Source organism: Hemitrygon akajei, chromosome 7 (genome assembly GCF_048418815.1).
Source record: "Hemitrygon akajei chromosome 7, sHemAka1.3, whole genome shotgun sequence".
NCBI lineage: Eukaryota > Metazoa > Chordata > Chondrichthyes > Myliobatiformes > Dasyatidae > Hemitrygon > Hemitrygon akajei.
The window spans coordinates 10,556,482-10,577,583 of NC_133130.1; the positions used below are offsets into that span (position 1 = coordinate 10,556,482).

Consider the following 21,102-nt stretch of genomic DNA (forward strand, 5'->3'; position numbering starts at 1 on the left):
GTCAATACTCCCCAATGCCATTAGGCTTTACAATTCAACCGCCAGGACTTAAGAACTTTTTAAAAGCTATTATTAATGCTTTTTGAGATAGCGATTTAGATGCATATCATATTTTTTACTGAGTTAAGTATTGTATGTAATTAGTTTTGCTACAACAAGTGTATGGGACATTGGAAAAAAGGTTGAATTTCTCCATGGGGATGAATAAAGTATCTATCTATCTATCTATCTATTGACATTGAGTGAGAAGTGCAGGCTAGGTAGGCATTAATGTGACATTATAGTGAGAGATCAAGGGTTCATCTTTATTATACAAGAAGTCCATTCAAGAATTTTATAATAGAACAGAAATTGTGCTGCATATTTTTATCCCTAATATCTTTTTCCCATTAGAATTGGGGAGAACATAACTATGTCCAGGGTAGTAGGGGTTTTTGATGATGTAGTCTGCTTTCCCAAGGTACTGAAGAGTATGGAGGGAGGGTGGATTAGGCTATGGACTGGGTTGTGTTCACAATTCTGTAATTTTAATGCAATCTTGGGCAGAGCAGTTGCCATACGAGTCTGTGATGCATTGAGATAGACTGCTCTCTGTTTAAAAATTAGTGAGGGTCTTTGGGAATATACTAGATTTCCTTAGACTTCCTGAGGAGGAAGACATGATGGTGTACCACCTTCAACATAACATCTACATGATTGTTTCAGACAGGCCTCTCGGAACTTGGAGCTAACCACCATCTTCACCTTGGCACCATTGATTCATGTGGGGATGTACACTCAACCTGCTTCCTCGATCACCAGCTCTTTTGTTTTACTGACACTGAGTAAATGTTCAGTGTACAGTATATTTTTAAATTTTCCAGGTTGGTTTCAGACCAAGATATTATGTCAAGAAAATACGTTAATATGATTGCCTTTGTTATATTTTTAATGATGAGCTCTGTTCAGCAGATTTTCTTAAGCCTTGAAGTAAATTATGTCGAAAGTTTTCTCTTTAACAGAGTTCGATCTTTTTCTTTTCTTGTTGATATTCCAGATTGTTACAGTATATTCATCCATCGGTGTATTGTATCCTTCGAGCTCGATTCTACTAGCTGGATTACACCTCTCTTTATATTTAATGTTCTGTACTTATTTAGTCCAACAATCATGTTTATATCTTTAGAAATTATTGTGATTTTTTTCTTCTGTATTTACAATTTGTTGCCTTTTACACACTGGGTGTTCACTCTGTTGCTGTGGTCATTCGTTGATCCTATTACGGTTATTGGATTTATTGAGTATGCCCATGAGAAGATGAATCTCAGGGTCGAATATGGTGACATATGTGTACTTTGATAATAAATTTACTTTGATCTCTGATCTTTGAACTTTGGGATCTTGGTATTGAAGTTACATCTGAGTTCAAGAAATAGATGTAGGTGTCTTTGTTACCCTGATGTTCCAGAAAGGGTATCTAGTGTGGACTTGTTTTGGCAGTAGGTGAATTGCAGTGGCTGAGTTTGTCTGGGAAGTTGGAGTTGATGTGTGTAATCACTAGCTTCTAGAAGCTGCCACCAAATTCATAGTTCCCTTAGCATGTCACTGCCCACTTCTACTTCCTACTCCGAATCCACAAACTGGACTGTAAGCCTATTGACTCTTCTTGTTCCTGCCCCACTAAACCCGTGTCCTCACACCTTGATCCTATTCTATTCCCCCTTTGTCCAATCCCTTTCCTCCTACATCTGTGGCACTTCCAATGTCTGCAATCTCATCAGTGACTTTCAAATCCCTGGCCCCGACAACCTCATTTTCACCATGGATGTTCAGTCCCTATACAGTACTACCACCCATTAAAAAGGCCTCAAACCTTTCTGTTTCTTTTTTGACAAAAGAACCAATCAATTCCCCTCCAACACCACCCTCCTCAGTCTGGCAGAACTGCTCCTCATACTCTACCAATTTTCCTTCAGCTCCTCCCACTTTCTCCAAACTCAAGAGGTAGCCATGGGCACCCGTATGGGCCCCAGGTATGCTTGCCACTTTGTTGACTACATCGAACAATCCATGTTTTGAGCATTCCCTAGCAATACTCCCCAACCCTTCTGCTAAATTGAGGACTGTATTGGTGCTGCTTCACGTCTGCATGCTGAGCTGATGAGTTTCATCAAATTAGCCACTAATTTCCACCCTGCCTTAAATTCACGGCCTATCACTGACACCTTCTTCCTCTTTCTCAATATCCCTGTCTCCATCTTTGGAGAAAAACTGTCAACTGATACCTCTTATAAACCTTCCAATTCCATTGGTTATCTTGACTGTGCTATCTCCTGTAAAAGTACTATTCTCTTTCCTCTGTTCTTTCACCTCTGCCACATTATACAATAGACAATAAGTGCAGGGGTAGGCCATTCGGCCCTTTGAGCCAGCACAGCCATTCAATGTGATCATGGCTGATCATCCACAATCAATACCCCATTCCTGCCTTCTCCCCATATCCCTTGACTCCGCTATCTTTAAGAGCTCTATCTAACTCTTTCTTGAAAACATCCAGAGAATTGGCCTCCACTGCCTTCTGAGGCAGAGCATTCCATAGATCCACAACTCTCTGGGTGAAAAAGTTTTTCTGAACTCCGTTCTAAATGGCCTACCATTTATTCTTAAACTGTGGCCTCTGGTTCTGGACTCCCCCCAACATCGGGAACATGCTTCCTGCCTGTAGTGTGTCCAATCCCTTAATAATCTTATTTGTTTCAATCAGATACCCTCTCATCCCTCTAAATTCCGGTGTATACAAGCCCAGTTGCTCCAATCTTTCAACATATGATGGTACCACCATCCCAGGAATTAACCTTGTGAACCTACGCTGCACTCCCTCAATAGCAAGAATGTTATTCCTCAAATTTAGAGACCAAAACTGAACACAATACTCCAGGTATGGTCTCCCCAGGGCCCTGTACAACTGCAGAAGGACCTCTTTGCTCCTATACTCAACTCCCCTTGTTATGAAGGCCAACATGCCATTAGCTTTCTTCACTGCCTACTGTACCTGCATGCTTACTTTCAGTGACTGATGAACAAGGACTCCTAGATCTCATTGTACTTCCCCTTTTCCTAACTTGACTCCATTCAGATAGTAATCTGCCTTCCTGTTCTTGCCACCAAAGTGAATAACCTCACATTTATCCACATTAAACTGCATCTGCCATGCATCTGCCCACTCACCCAACCTGTCCAAGTCATCCTGCATTCTCCTAACATCCTCCTCACATTTCACACTGCCACCCAGCTTTGTGTAATCTGTTCCCAGGACTCAGCTTACCATTCAGGACATCAGAGATGTCTTCCTTCTTCAAAGAATGGGGTTTTCTTCCTCCACTATTGATGCTGCCATCACCCACGTCTTGTCCAGTTCACAAAAATCCGTGCTTTTCCCATCTTCCCACCACCTTAGCAGTTCCTCTTGTCCTTGCCTGCCACCCCATCGGTCTCCACATCCAACAGATCACCTTCTGTAACTACTGCCATGTCCCAACAGATCATCCACTGAACATTTCTTTGCCTCCTCCCAGCCCCCTACTTACCACAAGGATCACACCATCTGAGATTCCCTTGTCCATTTGTCCCTCCTCATTAATCTCCTTTCAAGCACTTGTATCTGCAAGCAGCCTGTGATACACCTGCCCATTCACCTTCTCCCTCTGTCACCAACAGATTGTTTGTCGATAAAAATACAGGCACTTGCTGCCCTGATGGTAATTATGTCAGCAGTTCCCAATATATTCATTAAATACTTGCTAATTGCTGAGAGATCTAGGCAGCTCCAATTTATTATCTCACATTTACTAATGAGTACCAAGAAAACGTTTCATCTCTTTCTTTCTTTTCAAATCTTTTTATTAGTTTTTTGAAAAAAACAGAAGAAAAATATTGTTACAAGACATTTGAGAGTACATAATAGATTGATAAACATTCAAATATATATTGATCCATACATAGAATCTCTCAAACTCATATAATAATATAAATGATTAAGAAAAACCCCCCCCAAAACAAAAAAAAAAAAACAACAACTAAATAGAAAAAGAAAACTAACCAACATGGGCAATCGCATAATGTTATATATATACAGTAGTGCCTATGACTCCCAACCTCCATCCACACAATTCAGGATAGTGACAATAAGGTTCAGGATCAGACCGTATAATTCATATGAAAATGCTGGATAAATGGTCTCCAAGTTTCCTCAAATTTAACTGAAGGATCGAAAACCACACTTCTAATTTTTTCTAAACTTAAACAGGAAATAGTTTGGGAAAACCACTGAGATACTGTTGGAGGATTGGCTTCTTTCCAATTCAGTAAAATGGATCTTCTAGCCATTAGTGTAATAAATGCAATCATTCGTTGGAATGAAGCGGATAAACACTTATTATCCATCATTGGTAGGCCAAAAATTGCAGTAAAAGGGTGTGGTTGGAGATTAATATTTAAAACTCTTGAAATAATATTAAAAATATCTTTCCAATAGTTATGTAAGCAAGGACAGGACCAAAACATATGAGTCAATGAAGCTATATCAGAATGACATCTATCACAGGTTGAATTAACATACGAGTAAAATCGAGCAAGTTTATCTTTAGACATATGAGCTCTGTGTACGACCTTAAATTGTATTAGAGTATGTTTAGCACATATAGAGGATGAGTTTACCAATAATAAAATTTTTTCCCATTGCTCAGTAGAAATAGGGCAATGCAGTTCTTCCTGCCATTCCTTCTTAATTTTTTCAGATATATCTGGTTGTAGATTCATAATCATATTATAAATGATAGCAACAAGACCCTTTTGACAAGGATTAAGAGCTAAAATTCTTTCTGTAATGTCCAATGGACATTCTTTCGAAAAAGACTTTAGTTCATTATATAAAAAATTTCTAATTTGTAGATATCTAAAAAAATGGGTTTTAGATAAATTATATTTATTAGATAATTGTTCGAAGGACATAATGTTATCATCCAAAAACAGATCACGAAAACATGTTATACCTTTTGTTTTCCATAAATAAAAGGCTTGATCTATGGAAGATGGTCGAAAAAAGTAATTAGCTGTTATAGGGCTTGACAGTATAAACTTATTCAAACCAAAAAATTTACGAAATTGAAACCAGATTCGTAATGTATATTTGACTATAGGATTAGTTATCTGTTTATTCATTTTAAATAACGAAAAGGGAAGTGAAGATCCTAAGATTGAAATCAATGAGAAATCTTGCACAGATTTACATTCCAAATTTACCCATTGTGGGCCAGCAACTGTAGTCGATTCTTGTGTCCAAAATATCAAATACCGTATATTAACTGCCCAATAGTAAAATCTTAAGTTTGGTAGAGCCAAACCGCCCTCCTTCTTAGGCTTCTGTAAATATTTTTTAGCTAACCTAGGATTTTTGTTCTGCCACAAATACGACGATATTTTAGAATCAACTGTATCAAAAAAAGATTTAGGAATAAAAATTGGTAATGCTTGAAATAGGTATAAAAATTTAGGTAGTATCATCATCTTAATGGCATTAATTCTACCTACCAAAGACATAGATAGTGGGGACCACCTATTAGCAAGTTGCTTAATTTGATCTATTAAAGGCAAAAAATTAGTTTTAAATAAATCTTTATGTTTTTTAGTAATTTTAATTCCTAAATAAGTGAAATAGTCTGTAACAATTCTATATGGTACCCGATTATAAATTGGAGTATGCATATTTAATGGAAAAAGTTCACTCTTATTAAAATTCAATTTATACCCAGAGAAGTTACTAAATTGAGCAAGCAAAGAAGAAATAGCAGGAATAGATCTTTCAGGATCAGATATATATAATAACAAATCATCTGCATATAATGATACCTTATACATCGTCTCCCCGCGGGTAATACCTAAAATATTGGGTGATTCACGAATAGCTATAGCCAAGGGTTCCAAAGCAATGTCAAATAATAAAGGGCTTAAAGGACAACCTTGCCTTGTACCCCGAAATAGTTGAAAAAAAGGGGATCTTTGATTATTAGTGAAAACCGAAGCTAAAGGTTTCTGATATATTAATTTAATCCATGATATAAATTTTGAACTAAAATTAAAATGTTGCAAAGTATTAAATAAATATGACCATTCGACTCTATCAAATGCTTTTTCGGCATCTAAGGAGATGACACATTCTGGGATTTTAGATGAAGAAGTATAAGCAATATTAATTAATTTTCTAATATTAAAAGATGAATAACGATTTTTAATAAATCCAGTCTGATCCTCAGAAATAATCCGAGGCAATATATTTTCTAATCTAACAGCCAGGATTTTACTAAAAATCTTAAAGTCCATATTCAGCAAAGATATAGGCCGATAAGATGCACATTCAGTGGGATCTTTATCTTTTTTAAGAATTAAAGAAATAGAAGCTTCATAAAAAGATTGTGGTAGTTTACCTATACTTAATGCATCTTTAAAAATTTTACAAAGCCAAGGAGAAAGTATAGAAGAAAAGGATTTAAAAAATTCTGCAGAAAAACCATCTGGGCCCGAAGCTTTACCCGAGTTCATTAAAAAAATGGCCTTTTCTATTTCAGACTCCGTAATAGGTGTATCCAAAATTACACTATCCTCAGCAGTTACTTTTGGAATATTCAATTTCCTTAAAAATTCACTCATTATAGAAGAGTCTTTAGTACATTCTGATTGATATAAAGAATTATAAAAATCTTGAAAGGCTGTATTTATCTCTTTGTGATCAATCGTCAGAGTACCATCTTGTTTACGAATCTTAGTAATTTGTCGCTTATCCGAAACAATTTTCAATTGGTTAGCTAGTAATTTACCAGACTTATCTCCATATGTATAAAATTGAGCTTTCGATTTAATTAACTGACTTTCAATCGAAGAGGTTAACAATAAACTATGCTCCATTTGAAGTTCCACCCTTTCTTTATAAAGTTCTTTACTAGGGGTCAATGCATAAATCTTATCAATTGCCTTAATTTTATCAACTAATGTTGATATTTTAGAGTTAGTTCGTTTCCTAACTCCGGCAGAATATGAAATAATCTGTCCACGAATATATGCCTTAAAAGTATCCCAGAGAGTTCCACTAGAGATGTCTACTGTGGAATTTATTGAGAAAAACAAATCAATTTGCTGTTTAATAAAGTTAATAAAGTCAGAGTCCTGCAGTAAAACAGAATTAAACCTCCAACTTTTAGTACTAATATGTGAATCCGTCACCTTAATAGATAACTTCAAAGGTGCATGATCAGATATAACAATAGAGTCGTATTTGCAATCCATGACATCTGTAAGGAAGTGCTGATCAATGAAAAAGTAGTCAATCCTTGAATAATTATGATGCACATGGGAAAAGTATGAGAACTCTTTATCATTAGGGTGTAGAAAACGCCAGATTTCACAGATAGCTGAATCAATCATGAAAGAATTAATAAGAGAAGCCGATTTGTTCGGAAGAGTTTGAATGGGTTTGGATCTATCAAACCATCAAAGGGTTTAAACAACAATTGAAATCCCCGCCCATTATCAATCTGTATTGATTCAAATTAGGAAAGGATGTAAATAAACATTTAAAAAATTCAGGACAGTCAGTATTTGGAGCATAAACATTAACTAAAACAACTTTTTGATTAAAAAGCAACCCAGTAATAAGCAAAAATCTACCTTGCGGGTCTGAAATTGTTTCATGATGTATAAAAGCAGTTGATGAGTCTATAAAAATAGAAACACCTCTCACTTTGGCTTGCGAATTTGAGTGATACTGTTGGCCCTTCCAAAACCTAAACAACCTCTGACTATCCACCTTCCTAACATGAGTCTCTTGTACAAAAATAACATTCGCATTCATTCTATGGAATACTTTGAATACTTTTTTCCGTTTAATCGGATGATTTAAACCATTAGTATTCCAAGAAACAAAGTTAATAGTCTTATCCATATTGACAATATATATTACAGTTAACATATAGGTTTAAAAGAAAAGTGAACTCATGAACTCGGAAGGGGAAAGTAAGTTCAAAGGGAAGCCGGAAGTCACAGCACCGCAGCCATTTTAGTAGTTTCATATAAGCCCATGAAGTAAAACTAAGCAAAAAGCAAGCAAAAAAAAGAAAAAAAAGAAAAATCTCCCTCCCACCACCCTCAAAACCCCAGGAAAAAAGCCAAACAGAGGCAAGCGAGCGATCTAATACTAAAATTACCCCCTTGTCTCAAGACGGCAACTCAGACGTAACAAAGTTAAAAAAAATACAAACAACCCACATTATAAAAAAAGGGTTGATATAGGAAAAATTAAAATATAAAATTAGTGTTATAAATGTATATTATCAAAAGGGTTAAAAAAATTAAAATAATAAATGAAGGTTTAACACTTTCGAACAAATCAAAACAGTTATGACGCTATAGACACTGGAGTCTGTCGGGAAGAAGAAACGCCATTTTATTCTTCCAAATCTTAATATTCAAATGCTAAAAATATAAAAAAAGAGCGTATATCGATTAAAAAAAGAAAAAAAAATAACCCTAATAGGTCATCTTCAACATTAATCGGTTAGTAATATATAAAAATATGAAATCGGAATAAACCCGGTAGAAAAAAAGAGAGCTTTAATCATATATAAGAAATATATATGAACCGTATCAAAAAAGAACCCAAACGTCAATCTATACCAGATCCAAATCTATAGGCTAGATTACATTGATCAGCCCGATCAAATGTCATTGTTCCAGGAAACCTTGAGCATCCGCTGGCGATTTAAACAGCCGAAAAGATCCATCTTGAAGGGTGACTCTCAGGTGTGCTGGAAACAGCAACGCTTGCTTGTAGCCTTTCTGGTGAAAATTCGACATAACCGATCTGAAAGCCAGCCTAGCCCGTAGTACTTCGGGGCTATAGTCCTCCAGAATGCGAAAATTAAAATTTTGATAGGTTATCATACCTTTTTTACGAGCCGCACGAATCAGTCGTTCTTTGATGTGAGGATAATGGATCCTGAGAATTATGTGCCGTGGTTTCAGATTTGAATCTGCCCGATATCTAGAGACTCTGTGAGCCCGATCGATTAATGGGGGGTTATCCAGGACATCTTCGCCCAGGACATCCACTAGAAATTTGGAGAAGAAAACGGTCAGATCACCGCTTTCAAATTTTTCCGGGATTCCAATTAACCGAAGATTTTGTCTTCGAGAACGATTTTCCAAATCAGTAATTTTAGCTTTATAGCGTTCCATCTGTTGGGTCGTCGAAGTTTGCTCTTCTTGCATTTTTTCGATTATACGATCCTTCTTACGAGCAGCTTCTTCAAGAGCCAAAATGCTTGCTTGTTGTTCATTTGATTCCCGTGAAAAGGTCAGGAACTTTTCTTCGAGTGATCTCAAACGATTGTCATACTGTGCAAATCTTCCAAGTAATTTTTTCTCCAATTCATCAAATCTAGCGTCTATAAACTTCACAACAACTTCTAAAGTTAACGGTTCTTTCGTCTGTTTCGGTTCTTTTGCTCTAGACATTTCAGCGGGTTGAGAGTAATTCAAATAGTTTTTAAAAAAATTCTATATGTTTAGACCCCTTTAAAATAAGTTTAAGGGGTGTTTGTAGGTTAAAAAAAACGTAAAAGGTTTGGAGCAAAGCCTAGATGCGGTTTACTCCATGAGCGCCATCTTGAGACTCACGTTTCATCTCCATTCATCTTTATCCATCTCATCACACCGAAAGGAGACTCATTGGGTATAATGTTGTAAAAGTAACACAATTTGGTCTCAGCAGAACAAGGAATTTCTCATTACAGCTGCCATCAAGGTTCTCTCGGACCTGTTAGTCATATTCATCCATTACTGACAGTTTATTCAAGCCATAAGGAACACCATTTTAAACCAGTTTGAAAATGAGAGAAAGAGTCCCTCATCATCAGGGATGACCGTGGATGCTGTATACTAGTATCAAAGTCAAAACGCAAGCCAAGGCTGTATAATATGGAGAGCAAGCTGTTGTTCATGCAGCAGGCTCTCCCTCTCCATTCATCTGATGAACTCAAAGGAACAGCAGAGACTGATACAGATTGACATCAACATCATTGCAGGAGTTGCCAGTCAGCGTTCAACTCAACAGAGAACTGCCTTTGGGAATCCAGCTCCATGTTTTTCCTTCGAGGTTTACTCTCAGTGCTGAGCATGGCTGACGAGCAACATTTGCCCAAAGTGACAGGTTTTAAGGTGCTGGTAACCCACCTGTGCCCCTTCTCCTGTCAGTAGAAATGGTTTCTCCGTGCTCAGTAGCTAAGCCACACATGAAGGACAGGAGCTGGACTTGGTAGCCAGAGGGTCTTTGAGGCACAAGCCATTGGGAGAATTTAACAGGTAGTGGGAGTTTGTCCCCATTATAACCCTCGGTTATAGTAACCTTAAGGAAATATAGATTGTGAAAATGAACTTTCTGGACTTGTGTAATGGGGACAATGCACTTTTCAGAATTGTTGGAGAAACAGAAGAAATTTTGGTCATCAGACACTGAATGCAGGGGGGATTCAGCAAGTCGGGCTGCATCTCTGGAGGGGAATAAACAGTTAGTATTTTGGACAGAGACCCTTCATCAGGCCTGGAAAGAGGCTAAAATAAGATGGTGAGTAGGGAGGAAGGAATATGAGCTGGCAGGTGATTGGTTCCCAGGTGAGGAGGAAGATAGGTGAGTGGCAAAAGAAGATGAGGCAAGTAGCTGGATAGGGATAGGTAGTAGAGGTAAAATATGTAGGATCTGATAGGAAAGGGCAGTGGACCATGGAAGAAAAGGAAGCAGCAGGGGCCTCATTGGGAGGAGAAAATAGGCTGAAAAATGGCAGACATGTGATGTTGCACTTTGGGAGGACAAACCAGGACTGGACTAATACTGTGAACAGTAGGGCACAGAGGGATGTGGTAGAACAGAGGGATTTGGAAATACAAGTCCATAAATCCTTGAAAGTGAATTCTCAGATAATATTATAAAGCGAGCTATTAGCACATTGTTTTTTCATAAATCAGAGTATAGGGTACAATAGGGATATTATGTTGAAATTTTGTAAGACATTGTGGAGGCTGAATTTAGAGAATTGAGTGCAATGGTACCTACTGTGGTTACCTACCTGCAGGAAAGATATCAATAAGATTGTAAAGCTGCAGGGAAAATTTATAAAGATACTTGAGGATCTGAGTTATAGTGAAAGATTGAACCATTTCAGGTATTTTTTTCACTGGAGTGTGGGAGAATGGGGAGATTGGATAGAGGCATACAGACTTATGAGGGGTATAGGTAGGGTAAATGCATGCAGGCCTTTTCACTTCAGGTTGACTGTATCTGGAACGAGAGATCACAGGTTTAGAGTGAAAGGTGAAATATTTAAGAGGAACTTGAGAGGAGAATTCTTCACTCAGAGGGTGGTGACTGTATGGAACAAGCTGTCAGTGGAAGTGGTGGATATGGGTTCAATTGTAACATTTAAGGGAAGTTTGAATATGTCCGTGGATGACAGGGTTATGGAGAGATATGGTCCAGGTGCAAGTAAATGGGGCTAGGTAGAAGATCAGGTTGATATGGAATAGATGGGAAGAACAGCCTGTTTCTCTGCTGTAGTACTCTGTGATCCTATGACCCTTAAACATAAAATGCATGAAGAAGATGTGGTCATTTGAATTTATTGAATATCTTGAGATTTTCCTTCAACCATTTCCAACTTACGTAGTTTGATCATTGTAACTTGCACTGCCAATGTTCCCTCCTTACTCAATATATCTGCAAACCTGTGTGAGCATCATTAGGTTTTCTGTGTGAACCATGAACTCAGTTTCTCTCCACTCTGTTGCTCTCAGACCTGCTGAATGCTTGGAGTGTTTTGGCTTTTCTTTCAGAACTGCAGCTGCTGCAGGATTTTGCTTTTATATGCAACTCCTCATTTCTGCATCTGGTCACTAAAATACATCTGAGGCCCCTGAGGTTTACCTCCTTAGATACATTGCTGATATCGGACACTTTCTCTCTCTTTAGTTTCTTTACCCATCTTTCAAATTTAAGAACATAGAAAACCTACAGCACAATAGAGGCCCTTTGGCCCACAAAGTTGTGCCGAACATGTCCCTACCTTAGAAATTACTAGGCTTGCCTATAGCCCTCTATTTTTCTAAGCTCCATGTACTTATGGAAAAGTCTCTTAAAAGACCCTATCGTATCCATCTCCAGCACCGTTGCTGACAGCCCATTCCACTCACTCACCACTCTGCGTTAATAAAAAAAAAACTTACCCCTGAAATCCATATACACTACATCTACTGCTCTTCCTTCATCAATGTTTAGTCACATCTTAAAAAATTTAATCAGGCTTGTAAGGCACAACCAGCCCTTGACAAAGCTATGTTGACTATTCCTAATCATATTATGCTTCTCCAAATGTTCATAAATCCTCCTTCTCAGGATCTTCTCCATCAACTTATCAACCACTGAAGTAAGACTCACTGGTCTACAATTTCCTGGGATATCTCTACACCCTTTTCTGAATAAAGCAACAACATCCGCAACCCTCCCATCCTCCGGAACTATTCCTGTCCCCTTTGATGATTCAAAGGTCGTCACCAGAGGCTCAGCAATCTGCTCCCTCACCTCTCACAGTAGCCTGGGGTACATCTCATCTGGTCCCAGTGACTTATCCACCTTGATGCATTCCAAAAACTCCAGCACATCCTCATTCTTAATATCTACATGCTCAAGCTTTTCAATCCACTGCAAGTCATCACTACAATCACCAAGATCCTTTTCGATAGTGAATACTGAAGTAAAGTATTCATTAAGTACCTCTGCTGTTTTCTCCAGTTCCATACACACTTTCCCACTGTCACACTTGATAGGTCCTATTCTTTCACGTCTTATCCTCTTGCTCTTCACATACTTGTAAAATGTCTTGGGGTTTTCCTCAATCCTGCCTGCCAAGGCCTTTTCATGGCCCCTTCTGGCTCTCTTAATTTCCTTTTAAAGCTCCTTCCTGTTAGCCTTATAATCTTCTAGATCTCTAACATTACCTAGCTCTCTGAGCCTTTTGTAAGCTTTTCTTCTTGACTAGATTTATTACAGCCTTTGTACACCACAGTTCCTGTGCCCTACCATAACTTCCCTGTCTCATTGGAATGTACTCCACACAAATGTCCCATGAACATTTCCCATATTTCTTCCATACTTTTCCCTGTAAAGATCTGTTCCCAATTTAAGCTTCCAATTTCCTGCCTGATAGCTTCATATTTCCCTTTACTCCAATTAAACACTTTTCTAACTTATCTGTTCCTATCTCTCTCCAATGCTATTGTAGGAGATAGAATTATGATCACTATCCACAAAATGCACTCCCACTGAGAGATATGACACCTGACCAGGTTCATTTCCCAATACCAAATCAAGTACGGTCTCTCCTCTTGAAGGCTTATCTACATATTGTGTCAAGAAATCTTCCTGAACACCTAACAAACTCCACCCCATCCAAATCCCTTGCTCCAGGGAGATGCCAATTGATATTTGGGAAATTAAAATCTCCCACCACACAACTCTGTTATTATTACACCTTTCTAGGATCTGTTTCCCTATCTGCTCCTCTATCCCTGTTACTATTGGGCGGCCTATAAAAAACACCCAGTAAAGTTATTGACCCCTTCCTGTTCTAACCTCCACCCACAGAGACTTTGTAGACATTCCCTCCATGACGTTCAACTTTTCTGCAGCCGAGACACTACCGCTGATCAACAGTGCCACGCCCTCACCTCTTTTGCCTCCCTCCCTGTCCTTTCTGAAACTTGTAAAACCCAAACTTGAAGTAACGATTCCTGTCCCTGAGCCATCCAAGTCTCTGTTAAGGCCACAACATTATAGCTCCAAGTACTGATCCACGCTCTAAGCTCATCCGCTTTATTCACAATACTCCTTGCATTAAAATAGACACATCTCAAACTGTCAGTCTGAACGCATCCCTTCTATTACCTGCCTCTCCACCCTCAGTCTCCAAGCCTTCTCTATCTGTGAACCAACTGCCTCTTCCCCAGTTTCTTCAGTTCGGTTCCCACCCCCCAACAATTCTAGTTTAAACTCTCCCTAGTAGCCTTTGCAAACCTCCCCTCCAGGATTTTGGACCCCCTGGGATTCAAGTGCAACCCGTCCTTTTTGTACAGGTTACACCTGCCCCAAAGGAGGTCCCGGTGATCCAGAAATCGGAATCCCTGCCCCCTGCTCCAATCCCTCAGCCATGCATTTATCCTCCACTTCATTCTATTCCTATACTCACTGTCACATGGCATAGGCAGTGATCCCGAGATTACTACCTTTACAGTCCTGCTTCTCAACTTCCTTCCTAACTCCCTGAAGTCTGTTTTCAGGACCTCTTCCCTTTTCCTACCTATGTCGTTCGTTCAGATATATACCATGACCTCTGGCTGTTCTCCCTCCCACGTCAGGATATCGTGGACGCGATCTGAAACATCCCGGACCCTGGCACCTGTGTGGCAAACTACCATCCGAGTTTCTTTCCTGCGTCCACAGAATTGCCTGTCTGACCCCCTAACTATAGAGTCCCCAATCACTACTGCCAGTCTCTTCCTTTCCCTACCCATTCTGAGCCACAGGGCCAGACTCTTTGCCAGTAGCACGGTCACTGTTGATTCCGCCAGGCAGGCTGTCCCACCCCAACAGTACTCAAACAGCAGTACTTATTGTTCAGGGGTACAGCCACAGGGATACTCTCTAGTACCTGACTCTTCCCCTTCCCTCGCCTGATTGTTACCCACTTGTCTGTCTCCCGTGGCCCTGGTGTGAACACCTGCCTATAACTCATTTCTATCACCTTGTCGCTCTCCCTGACCAGACGAAGGTCATCGAGCTGCAGCTCCAGTTCCCTAACACAGTCCCTCAGGAGCTCCATCTCGACACATCGGATGCAGATATGGCCGTCTGGGAGGCTGAGCAACTCCAGGACTTCCCACATCTGACACCGAGCATGGAACACCGGCCTGACACACATACTTCCTTTCCACAATTAACACAGGTAAACCTACTTCCCCACGTCCCGTTACTGCCAAAGCCCGTTGAGCCGAAGCCCTATCTCTCTGCTGCCCTCTCACTCCGCAGCCCGCTGGATATGACGGTTTTCTTTTTCAACTTTTCCCGCTGTACTGGCTGACGCTTCGGATATCCTTAGACATTCCATTTGCAGCCTCCTTGCTTAAATTTAATTTGCACCATAGAGGCAAAATTCAAAATGGCAAAGAATGCAGGACTGAACGTGTTGTATTTAAATGTGCCTAGCATTCTGAATACAGTGAAGAAACTCATGGCACAATTAGAGATTGATCAGTATGACGTTCTGGGCATCACTGAGTTGTGGCTGAAAGAAGACCATAGTTGGGAGCTTAACATCAAAGGATATACTTTGTAACAAAAGGATGGGCAGATGTTGGTATGGCTCTGTGGGTAAGAGATGGAACTACATCTTTAGAAACAGGTGACATTGCCTCAAAAAATGCTGAATTTTTGTGGGTGGAGTTAAGTAACTGCAAGTTTGTAAAAACCATTATAGGAATAATATATGGTGGTATCCATTAGACATGTGAGACCATGGATCTGTGCCTGGAATGGTTTCCAGGGCGCAGACCTGGGCAAAATTGTATAGAACACCAGCAGTTGCACATGCAGCGTCTCCCCTCTCCATGCCACCGATGCTGCCCGAGGGAAGGGCAAGGGCCGAAACAGCTTGGCACCGGTGACATCGCAGAAGTTGCCAGAACAAGGTTGAAGGCAACGTCGGACTGCCTTAGGGACTCCAGCTCTGGATTTGTCCTCAGGGTTTACTCCCGAATCCTTTCCCATGAGTGGGTATGGCCGCAAAGCAGCGGAGGTTTGAAATCAGTTTTCCCTCTCTTGGATGGACTGCCTTCCCAGGTTGACGAGCTCCATCTACCCAAAGCACTGGTTTTAAGGTGCCAGGACGCCTTCGGCTCTTCTCCTGTCAGTAGAAACAGTTCCGCCGGGCTTCGAGGCTAAGCCACACGAGAAGGCCAGGTGTTGTACTTGGTTGTCAGAGGCTATCTGAGGTGCATGCTGTGAAGAGCACCTTTAGGTAGTGGGAGCTTATCCCCACTACCACTCCTCGGCTTGACAACCTATGTCGGGCATATAATCTCGTGCATTGGAGTAGCTACTGACCTGGCTAAGATGGAAGTGGTATGCCATTCTGGGCATCATTGAGTTGTGGCTGAAAGAAGGCCATAATTGGGAGCTCGAAAGGATAGGGAGAGGGTGGCATGGCTCTGTTGGTAAGAGATGGAATTACATCTTTAGAAACAAGTGACATTGCGTCAAAAAATGTTGAATCTTTGTGGGTGGAGTTAAGAAACTGCAAATGTGAAAAAACCATCATAGGAATAATGTATAGTCATCCCAATAGTAGCTAAGATGTTGGGGTGATATTGCAAAGGGAACTGGAGAAAGCATGTAATAAGGGTAATGACATAACTGAAATGGAGGACTTGAATATGCAAGTAGATTGGTGTCTGATCTCAAGAGAGGGAATTTGTTGAATGCTGATGAGATGGCTTTTTAGAGCATCTTGTGTTTGAGCCTAATCAGGGAAAGGTTATCATAGATTGGAAGTTGTGTAATAACCCAAATCTTATTAGGGAGTGTAACGTAAAGGAACACTTAGGAGAAGGTGATCTTAATATGAGTGAATTCATGCTGTAGTTTAAGAGGGAGAAGCATAAGTCACTTGTATCAGTATCACAATGGAATTAAAGAGAATGACAGAGGCATGAAAGAGGAGCTTGCCCAGGTGGATTGGAGAAGGCACTGCCAGGATGATAGCAGAACAGAGATGGCTGAAGTTTCTGGGGGTAGTTCACAAGGTGCAGGATAGATATGTTCCTCAGAGGAAGAAGTTCTCAAATGGCAGGGGTAGGCAACCATAACTGGCAAGGGAAGTTAAGTACTGCAAAAAAGCCAAAGAAAGAGCATATAAGTATCAAAAGTGAGTGGGAATTTGGATAGTTCATTGTAGAAGACACTCCCATTGTGCCAGAGGTCTGTGACTGTCAGGGAGCAAGAGTGAGTGCCATTGCAATTAGAAAGGAAATAGTACAAGGCAAACTCAAAGGTCTTAAGGTGGATCAGTCATCTGGACCAGATGGACTACATCCCAAAGTCCTGAAATAGGCTGTTTAAGAGATAACAGATGCATTGGTCATGATCTTTCAGGAATCACTTGATTCTGGCATGGTCCTGGCAGACTGGAAGATTGCAAATGCCTCTCCACTCTTTAAGAATGGAGGAAGGCTAAAGAAAAGAAATTTTAGGCCAATTAGTCTAACTTCAGTGGTTTAGGAAATGTTGAAGTCTATTATGATGTCTTCTATTAAGGTTTTGAAATAATTGGAGACTAATGATGAAATAATCAAAGTCAGCATGGTTTCTGTGAAGAGAAATCTTGCCTGACATATCTGTTTTTTGAAGAAGTAACAAGCAGGGTGGGACAAAGGAGAAGCAGCTGATGTCATTTACTTCGATTTTCAGAAGGCATTTGATAAAGTGCCGCACATGAGGCTGCTTAACAAGATAAAATCCTACGGCATTACTACTGGCATGGATAGAGGAATGGCTGACAGGCAGGAGGCAGTGAGTGGGAATAAAAGTGGCCTTTTCTAGTTGGCTTCCAGTGACTAGTGGTGTTCCTCAGGGGTCAGTATTGGGACCGCTAATTCTCACATTGTAAACACAAAGTACACTGCCGATGCTGTGGTCATATCAAGACGTACAAAAAAGCTGGAATGCTGCCCGACCTGCTGAGTTCATCCAGCTTTTTTGTACGTCTTAATTATCACATTGTTTGTCTGTAATTTGGATCGTGGAATTGATGGCTTTCTGGAAAGTTTTCAGATGATACAAAGAAAGGTAGAGGGGTAGGTAGTGCTGAGGAAACAATGCAATTGCAGCAGGACTTAGACAAGTTGGAACGATGAGCAAAAAAGTGGCAGATACAATACAGAGTTGGGAAATGTATGAAAATGCATTTTGGTAAAAAGATCAATAGTGCAAAATTATCTAAATGGGGAGAAGGTTCAAACATCAGAAGTGCAGAGGGACTTAGGAGTCCTCGTGCATGACTCCCAGAATTTTAATTTACAGGTTGAGTCTGTGTTAAAGAAGGCACATGCAATGATGGCATTTATCTCAAGGGACATAAAATATGAAAGCAAGGAGATAATTCTGAGCCTTTAAAAGACACTAATCAGGCCACAGTTGGAGTATTGTCAACAGTTTTGGGCTCCACATCTCAGAAAGGATATGTTGTCATTGGCGAGAGTCCTGAGGAGGTTCACGAGAATGATATCGAGAATTAAAGGGTTAAGATATGGGGAGTGTTTGGCAGCTTTGGGCCTGTACTCACTGGAATTTAGAAGAGCGAATGGGGATCTTGTAGAACCCTACTGAATGTTGAAAGGACTAGATTGGGGTGGATGTAGAGAGAATGTTTCCTTTGGTGGGTGTTTCCAGAACTAGAGGTCACAAGCTCAAAATTGAGTGGTGACCTTATAGAACACAGATAAGGAGGAATACTTTTAGCCAGAGAGTAGTGATTCTATCACACACTGTGGTGGAGTCCAAGACCATGGGTATATTCAAGATGGAAGTTCCTAGTGTGTGCAATCAGAATTGAATTGAATTGGCTTTATTACTTACATCCTTTATATAAATGAGAAGGAAAAATCTTTACATTACATCTGTCTAAATGTGCAATTTACAGTACCGTAGATTCCGGATTTTAAGCCGCTACTTTTTTCCCACATTTTGAACAGCTTTGACCACTGCGGCCTTTACTACGGTGCAGCTAATGCATGATTTTTTTTCATGCCGCCAAAAACATTTTCCAATGAAATTGTACGATAAATCAAGCGCACTTTCACAATTAAATTATTGTAAATCAGTCATTTGTACTCACCCTCATCAACATGGAAAACACTCGAAGAAAAGCATTGTGCTACCTTTATGGCAGTTATTTAGTTTATAATATTTTCACTTAGTAATTCATTTGTTAGTATGTTTTCTGTACTACAGCCCGGAATGCTAGACGTCACATCTGGTTTTGCCGCGTCTTGTGGGAAATACCGGTTTGCGATAAAAGGGAAGGTGGGGGGAGCGGCATTAGACCCGAGCGAAAACGCTGCTTTTAAGTTAAAGGCGATCAATAACTTTTCCTGGTAGGCTGCAGTATATATATTTTTACCAGTCGCTAGGAGATATTGGAATGTTGTTCGTGCACTGTTCAGTAAAAAAGTATACGCAACGTAATTTGTGTGTTACCAATACGTATGTATATTTAAAAGTAGCCGTATTACAGGCACGGTTCGAAAAAAAGCATTTGCAATATGTATTTGTTTGTTACCATATGGATTTAATTAAAAGTTAAAAAATCCTCACGTGTAATATCTTTCTGTGTAAATATCTCATATTACAACGTGGGACACCTGCGGCCTAAAATCCGGTGCGGCTTGTACAAGTACAAAATTGATTTTCTTTCTAAAATTAGAGCCAGCAGCTTTTAATCAGGTGCGCTCTGTAGTGCGAAATCTACGGGTAATTTAGAATAAATATTCTGTACAATAGGACAGTCAATATAACATAGAAATACAATTGTATAAGCATGAATTAATCAGTCTGATGGCCTGGTGCGAGAAGCTGTTCTGGAGCCTGTTAGTCCTGGCTATTATGTAGCAGCACCATTTCATGGAAGGTAGCAGATGGAGTAGATTGTGGTTGTGGTGACTCGGGTCCCCAATGACCCTTCAGACCCTCTTTACACACCTGTCTTTTAAATGTCCTGAATAGTGGGAAGTTCACACCTACAGATGCGTTGGGCTGTCCGCACCACTCTTTGCAGACTCCTGCGATTGAGGGAAGTACAGTTCCCAATCTCCTTATGACACAAACCCCCAGGACCAGACAACATCCTGGTGGATAGTTTCTGAAATCTTTCTAGTTTAATAACATCCTTCCTATCACAGGATGATCAAAACTGTACACATTACCACTGCCCACAACTGGTCAATTAAACTCAAAGGCAGATGAAACCAGTCTCAGACTGGGTGACTCCATGCTGGGAATTTACTCACCCACTGCACAGACGGACAGAGTCAGGGTTGTGATTATCGCTGCAAACATTTCTTCTCGCTTGTTTTTCAAAAGCTAAATTTCTGCTCATTGGAATGTGATGTTCCCCATCGGTATTTCACAAGTGACTGATTGCCTTTTGATTTCCCCACATGCTTATTTCAGCACAAAGGCACGGGGTGTAAAGAGGAAGTGATGAGGGAAAGTAGGCAGCCCTGCGGAAACTGCTGAAAAAATACCAACAAATTGCAGAGTAGCTGAATGTTTTTATCCACATTTACATGTCTGTCACTGAAACTCACTCCTTATGCCCACACACCATTATCAGATTCAAACATGAGAAATAAGGCTAGCACACTAAAATACAACTGCAGATGCTATGGATCAAAGAATATGCTGGAAGAACTCAGCAGGTCAGGCAGCATCCGTGAGAAAAGAGTAGCCAACGTTTCGGGCCAAGACCCGAATGGGGGGGGGGGGGGGGAGAGGGCTGAAGCCCAGTAATAGAGATAGGGGAGGAGGTAGGGCCTAGAGGCACCAGGTGGAAAACCAATCAGAGGAAAGATAAAGGGGGGAGGGGGAGGGGATAAGCATGAAAGAACTGTAGAGATAAAGAAGCAGAAAGTTGAAAGGGGAGAGAGGCAGAGAGGGACCTGGAATAGGGAAGGGGGGCGTGGAGGGAATTACCAGAAATTTCAGAATTCAATGTTCATACCACCAGGCTGGAGGCTACCCAGTTGACAGATGAGGTGTTGCTCCTCCATATCCAACATATTATCCTCTGCAACTTCTGCCACCTTCAACAGGACCCCACCACCGAGCACATCTTTCCCTCCCCACCCCTCTCAGCTTTTCGCAGGGATCGTTCCCTCCACGACTACCTGGGCCACACGTCCCTCCCCACTGAACTC

The 21,102-nt window shown here is 40.4% G+C and overlaps 1 protein-coding gene across 4 annotated transcripts in view; it reads right to left on the minus strand.

The window, feature by feature from the left end:
* The window catches only part of LOC140730220 (uncharacterized), a 59,417-nt gene extending 39,112 nt beyond the window's left edge, over positions 1 to 20,305 (minus strand). For all 4 annotated transcript variants that reach the window (XR_012099542.1, XR_012099541.1, XM_073050384.1 and 1 more), the window contains exon 1: positions 20,194 to 20,305. Coding sequence is in view for 2 of the 4 variants with exons in the window: in XM_073050384.1 (XP_072906485.1) it covers positions 20,194 to 20,242 (49 nt within the window). In the remaining 2 variants the exon portion in view is untranslated. The remainder of the gene's footprint in view (positions 1 to 20,193) is intronic.
* Between the last annotated feature and the right edge of the window lie 797 nt (positions 20,306 to 21,102).